The 7,332-nt window shown below is 32.5% G+C and overlaps 1 protein-coding gene across 1 annotated transcript; it reads left to right on the top strand.

Moving 5' to 3' along the window:
* Positions 1 to 900: 900 nt before the first annotated feature.
* LOC134705657 (histidine-rich glycoprotein-like) lies at positions 901 to 2,130 on the top strand. The gene has a single exon (XM_063564377.1). The coding sequence runs from the start codon at positions 901 to 903 to the stop codon at positions 2,128 to 2,130; it is 1,230 nt and encodes a 409-aa protein (XP_063420447.1).
* Positions 2,131 to 7,332: the final 5,202 nt, after the last annotated feature.

Genomic DNA, 7,332 nt, shown 5'->3' on the forward strand with positions numbered 1-7,332 from the left:
ATTTACTTTTTCGATTCATTGTGAATACTAAGTATTACAAGACAAAAACAATATCAAACTTCCAGAGTAGGTGCATGATGAATATAAATACAATTGTCATTTTGACATATAAATATGGAAACAAAAACCGATAATAACATAAAAATCAAATTAAGTTTAAGGCTGTATGACTTCATTAAAACATTATGGACTGACTGATTGATTGTTGTTGTTTAACGCCACTTGAATGATTAACATATCCTACTCCGCTTGATCATACAGTATCATGCCCGTCATAATTGTCTAAGAACTCTACTCTAAAGTGGAGAAATTGAAATATTTAACAACAAAGAGTAACTGCGGGTACAACACTGTTTTCTTTAAAAGTTGCTAACTGTCCGGCTTTAAAATATGAGGAATAATTATGGGAAGAGTGATAAAAATAATATTATCAGATCACCAACTTTTAAATTACACTGGCCTGTAGTCTTCATAATAAAGATATTATACATTGACAGTTGTACAATTGGGGTCACAACTCTATCGAAATATGAACCAAACTGAACATTATGGCGTTAGAAATTATCTGAAAGTATCAATATGATTGAGCCTTATGATAAATGTTTTTGAAATGACGGATATAGTTTACTTTATAAATTACTATTTGAAATAGTTCTTAAAAAGGAAATAAAAGTATGTTCAAACATTTTTGTATTTTTTTTTTTACGTGAGATTATTAATATATCACCTCAAAATTCTAATGGAAAAGCAATCGTAGATTACTGAGTTTCGGTCAATACAGATAATAATACATCTAAGACTATATGTATGGTTATTATGCTTGTGCCTACTCAACATTGATTTCTAGTAGATGGCATGTCATACATACATTTCATACTTTCTTTTTTTTTTGTTAATGAAATGTCTTTGAAATTTTTACAGTTGGACGATGATAGCTATACCTCTCCAGCAGTTGTGTCACATGTTTCACATGATCAAGGAAACACCCTATTTGGACATAGAAGTAACATTCATGTGAGCCATAGTGTATTTGGACACAGACATAACACTCATGTAAGCCATAGTGTATTTGGACACAACAACGGTGGGGTACTTTCAGTAAGTCATAAGGTTCATCACAATGGACATGCTAGTCATCATAATGGTCGCCTTCACGGAAGCTTTGGCTCAGTTGGTCACCATCTAGGACACCTTGGCCATCGTCATGGGCGCTCTGGTATATATGGTCACCGTCATGGACGCTTTGGAAATCATCTGGGAGGCTTAGGTCACCGTCATGGAAGTTTTGGTTTATTTGGTAACAAACATGGACGCTCCGGTCTATATGGTCATCGTCATGGACGCTTTGGTCGCCGTCTTGGACACTCTGGACATCGTCACAGAAGTGGTAGATATGGCAACCGTCATGGACGCTTTGGTATATTTGGTCACCGTCATGGACGCTTCGGTAATCGTTACGGGCACTCTAGACATCGTCATGGAAATTATGGTCTATATGGTCACCGTCATGGTCACTTTGGTCACCGTCACGGACGCTATGGAAATCTTCATGGGCGTTCTGGTGTATATGGTTATCATCATGGACGCCATGGACATCGTTTAGGACGCTTCAGTCACCGTCATGGACGCTACGGTCACCATCACGGAAGATTTGGTCTATTTGGTAACAAACATGGACACTCCGGTCTATATGGTAATCGTCATCGACGATTTGGTAATCGTCACCGACACTCTGGACATCGTTACGGACACCATAGTAGATCGGTCCACCGTCATGGACACTCTGGAATATTTGGTCATCGTCATGGACACTTTGGACATCGTCTAGGACGCGTTGGTCACCATCATGGAAGTTTTGGCCTATTTGGTCACCATCATGGACATCATTATCATCACCATCATGGACATTTTGGTCACCATCACGGACATTTTGGTCACCATCACGGACATTTTGGTCACCATCACGGACATTTCGGTCACCATCATGGCCATCATGGATACCGTCATAAAGGAAAGTATTACGGAAAAGCTAGAAAGTACTACAACAAATATAAAAGAACAGGAAATAGTAAATACTACCGGAAATCCCGAAAATATCACAGTAAAGGTTACAAGAAATATTTGTATTAAGTCACATTAAATGTATGAGAATTTGACTTTTTAAATTATTCAAATCTAAAATTATTTTTCCTATCATTTTTTATAAGTAAGAAGATGTGGTATGAGTGCCATTGAGACAACTCTGCATCTAAGTCACATTGTATAAAAAGTTATCAATCATTATAGGTCAAAGAACAGCCTTCACACGGAGCATTGGCTAAAACCAAAAAGCAAGCTATAAAGGACCCCAAAGTGACATGTTTAAAACAATTCAAACAGGAAAACCAACGGTCTAATCTATTGTATAAAAAAAGAAAAACACGTATGAACACCAATTACAAACGACAACCACTGAACAACAGGATCCTGGGATGAAAATTTTGACGGTCAAATAAAAATTAGGGTATGTTAAATAGGAACATAAATTTTGCCTTGCAAATGGCCACCCCTTACCCCTCTAAGACTTGTTGGAAGTCACTTGTTAGAACTACTTGTATATGTAGAATCATAGAAAGTGCCAAATTTTAACGTTGTAATAATGCGTTTATTTAGTACATACATGTAACTGTCTTTGTTTTTCATATGCCCTTTCTCTTCTTTCTCATATCGTTCATTTTAAATCAATAATTTTGCAGAACCAGGCATTGAACTATGTATCATTTGAAGAAGAAGAAGAAAAAAAACAGTTGGTACTTTCCTTTTGATCTTTTATTAATGTATTTCAATCTAATGCAAATATGCTTCAATTTTCTTATTGTAGACCTGTATTCACGTGGCAGTGTAGTCTGATTGAACTTACTATTAACGACTTACATGGGATTGATTAGTGTGAAAAAAAAACTAGTTCTGCACCATAACAAGATAATTGCATTAAATCAAACAAGGATGCCTTAGGAGTTAACTTTTAAGGAATAACACTAAACAAAAACACGCAGAATACTTACATAAACTGCTATATAGTTATATAAGATAGACTTTCGGAAAAAAAGGAAAAAAATATTTATACGAATGAACATTAAAATATTAAGCCAGGATGATATACATCATATTCGACTTCACAGGAAATCTTGTTGGTTTGTTTTGCTGCTGTAAATTCAAATCCCTTAAGAGAACAAAGACCTTCATATATTAATTAATGTTTTATAATGTTGGGCTGTGTCTCTTTAGAAATACACACATTTCTTTCCTTCTTACTATTTATTTAAGAAATTCTTTAAAAAAAAATTATACTACACTTCGAGTATTCATAATTATACGAAATCGCGTAAAAGATTTTAAAAAAATCCATTAAGAAAGAAAAATGTTTGATGTATACATCCGCTAATGTTTTTCCGATTTGACCACTTTTCCTTCATTCTTACATGGCTGACACTGACGTTTACTTTGATGGATATTTCTTTTTATTAATATGTAGATTTCGGGTGGGATTGTACTTGATATTCATATGATGAAGACATAATCTTTCAAGCAGTTTGAATGGGATCTGGAGCTGTTATGTCAGTAACTGCTTGTAGTCCTTTGTTAATTTATGTATCATTGTCATTTTGTTTAGTTTCTTTTGTTATCTATTCTAACATAGGACTTGGAATTCTTTTGTACTGTGTTTTACTGTGTGTATTGTTGTGTGGGTTTTTTTCTATATTGGCTAGAGCATAGAGGTATAGATTTTTTCCCGCACATTGGATAACAAAGTTGGGAAGTATGACAGAGTGTAGTCATTTGAATATTCATTATTTATTTAACAGATCTGTTAACGGCAAACCCAATTTATTATTTCAATATGAAACAATAACAGTAATTCAGAAAGCACTAACTGTCTTTGCGTTTTTACCATTTAGAAGTATAGCATTGTGGATAGTTGTTTCATTGACTTTCATACATCTTCTTATTTTTTAACTGGATAAAAAATCTTGTCATTTGCTTCCAATGCTTTTAAAAAATCAAATAAATATAAAATATGTCAAATATGTTTCGTCTTTCCGATATTTCAGTGTAAAAACGTAATTTGTTAAACCGGGTTGAAGTACGTTCACACATCTTTTATTTTTCATTTTTATATATACAAGTAATAATGAAAGTTATTCAATTTGAATAACCTAGAATTGTGAAAAGTGCCCAAAAAAAATAGTTCACTATTCATGAATTTTGAATAGTAAAAAGTGAAAAGTGAAAAGTGAACGTACTTCAGCCCGGTATTTGTGAAGTCACTCTGTCATTTATGACATAAATCAATCAATTGTAAAATCAAATTTAGTAATAGCCTAAAAAACCAACATCTTAGCATTAAAAATTTTGTTGGCAACACAAAATCCTCTCCATTAAGACCTTTTCTTAGTGATGATATAAGTTATAGTTATTGACCAAGCAAGTCGGTATATAGAAGTTAATCTGCACAGCTCAGGTGACCCTTATTAACCCGAACGACGAAGGAGTTCGGGTTAGAGGGTCACCCTGAACGTGCAGATTAACCTCTACATACCGATTTGATTGGCCAAGAACTGTTTTCACACATGACGTCATTAATTTACGAGAACGTTTTAGATGTGGACGATGTTCCGCAATCCACGGATCCTATGAAAGTTCGTGTAGGCTTGTAGGGTATTAAAGAAAGGGGGAAATACGACTTGGGTAAGTTTTAAATTGATAACTTTTTTTTTTATTTAGACTGTAAAATTGTGATTTAATGGTAAATTTGTTTTTAATGTTTCTGTTAAATCTATTCCCATTTTTTTTTTAATAAGTGACGATTAAGACTTTGACAAATTGTGTACTTTCAAATCGTATGGAAAAAAAACATAACTGAAAGGATTATTGAGCTTTTGAATTTCTTTCCCTCAATGATATGCTTTAAAAGAGAAAGATAAACCGAGGAAGATTACATAAACTTTAAATGTTGAATAAACAGAAAATACGTTTCTCTTTCCAATCTTTTACTCCCCCTCCCCAAAATTGCTTTGTATCTACTGTATTACTTTTTTAAAACACGTCCATCTAAATGAAGTATGTTTGATCTCCAGCTAATCTCCCTGTTTTAAAAGAAACCGTTTACATGACCCCCTTTAAATTCGATCCAAAAATATGGTGACTAGATATTCAAAAAATTGTTATAATTTCCATTAAGTCTAAAAATAATCAAAATCAGAATTCTTTAATTCGGATATTCTTAGATACATTTCTTTTTTGGCAGAAATTACCAAAAAAAATTTTAACCATCTTTCTGAATTAAAAACGCTGATTTTAGATTTATCTTGTACACAAAATATAATAATACATTTTATGTTCAAGCTAAGATGAAAAAAAAAGGTTTTGGAAACCTTTAATTTTCCTATTTTGAAACTACGATGTTTGTACAAAGTTCAACTTTGTCGTAATTTCATGGCAGATGGATGATTCGGGGGGGGGGGGGGACAAGGGCTAACATGTCGTCACCCTAGTATTGGAGAAAGTATCGTGTTTTAACTAAAATAGTCAATATTGTTCTTGTCCTCGCTACACTCGGCGATATCTTTTTTTTAATTTGACAGAATAACGCCCCTTCAAAATCGAGGAACCGCCCCTAACTGTAAAAATAGATTTGAACTGTGCAGTATATCTGAGGTAGTTAATACACACCTTAGATGTGCATTATCCAGATTATAGTACAGTAAGAACAAAGAGGTTTTACTCATGCCATGTGTTAACATATTTTAAAGAGGAAAAACTATAAAAATCAAACTGTAGCTAGAATTCACTCATAAATATCATGATTTTTTTGTGGAAAGCATTGTTCTATCCACAAAAAAGTATTTAAAAAAATGGTACATCACAACTATCTTGTTATGAATATTTTTTATCATAAAGCTAAGCAGTTTCAGTATGAATTGTCCTTTTAACCTTTCTGTTACTATTTAGGCTTTTTTGATAAAGGTGATAACTAAACTGTTTTTCCATCTTACGTGTAGTTTTATTATGATCATCAATTCGCTAATTGAAAGTTTGTAGCAGAAATAGGAAACTTTCTTAATATTTTTTTTGCATTGTAACTTTTTTATGTTTATTGATTGTTTTACACAAGGTGTTGTGTCTCTGTATTGTAATATTAGTAACTTACTTAGAAACATGTTCTGGTGATCCAGGCCATGTTCAACAGATTTAAACATTCTTGTTTTTTAAATGTGCTCGTATAACTCCATTCTCATGTATATAAAGTGAGTTTCAAGTGCTTACAAACATATCTAAACCTTTTATATTTTTGTTTTTCCCTTTCCCTGTTATCGTTGGCTTCTGTCTGCTTTAGCACTTAGCTATTTTGGTACATACTTACGAAGTCATGTGAAATCAGAAGGTTTTCACGACTCTTTAATATTAAAAATCATCAAATATACTAGGTCTATAATTTGGTTTAAATTATACAATAGTTTCTAAAAATGTGAAATTCCTCGGAATTTAATTCTTCAGTTTTCTCTATAATCCCGGATAAATCTGTTTCCTTTTACTAATGATTTCTATGACTACGAGCACTATATAAAGTTCTATAGAATAAATTTACATGAATGGTACCATAATGATCAGCTACAAGAAATACCAGTAAAATCATTTATTTATCAGAAATTAATGTAATTATTCTCATTAGAAGACCAAGAAAGTTAAAAGGCCTAATAGGATGCCTTCATTACATAGCAAATTATATTGTCAGGAAATTGACAATCATATTGAGTTTTCGTGAATTATAACGGGTTAGAAATATTTTAACACGAAGAAATATTTAATTAAAGGATGCTGACAGTGTGGTAAATCTAAGTTTAAGGAGTTTTGGTGCAAAATATTGTGCGAGTTTATACAATTAGATTAAGCTACAAAAGAAAATAAATCATGGATTACTAGGTATTGATATATAGTTTCAAATGGTACAACATTACTCGTAGAAAGATGTAATAATGTTCTGGTGAATATTATATTTCTATAAATAGAAATGGGAACTGATTCATTAGAAATTGCTTCTTATTCTACAGAGTATACTTTATAACCGAGTTTCAAAGAAACGGCTGTATTGAAGTGCTTTATTTTTAAACGATTTTCTTAAAGTAAAAATTAAGTTTTTCGGAGAAAAAAACTTCGTGGAACGCCAGAGAAAAGAGTATTCAACTTCAAATTAACATATTATATCTTAACTTTAACATAATGGAACTTTATGGTACTGGCTTTAGAGTTACTTGCTTGGTGTTTTCTATCTTGATGTACATCATTGGAACT

Source organism: Mytilus trossulus, chromosome 2 (genome assembly GCF_036588685.1).
Source record: "Mytilus trossulus isolate FHL-02 chromosome 2, PNRI_Mtr1.1.1.hap1, whole genome shotgun sequence".
NCBI lineage: Eukaryota > Metazoa > Mollusca > Bivalvia > Mytilida > Mytilidae > Mytilus > Mytilus trossulus.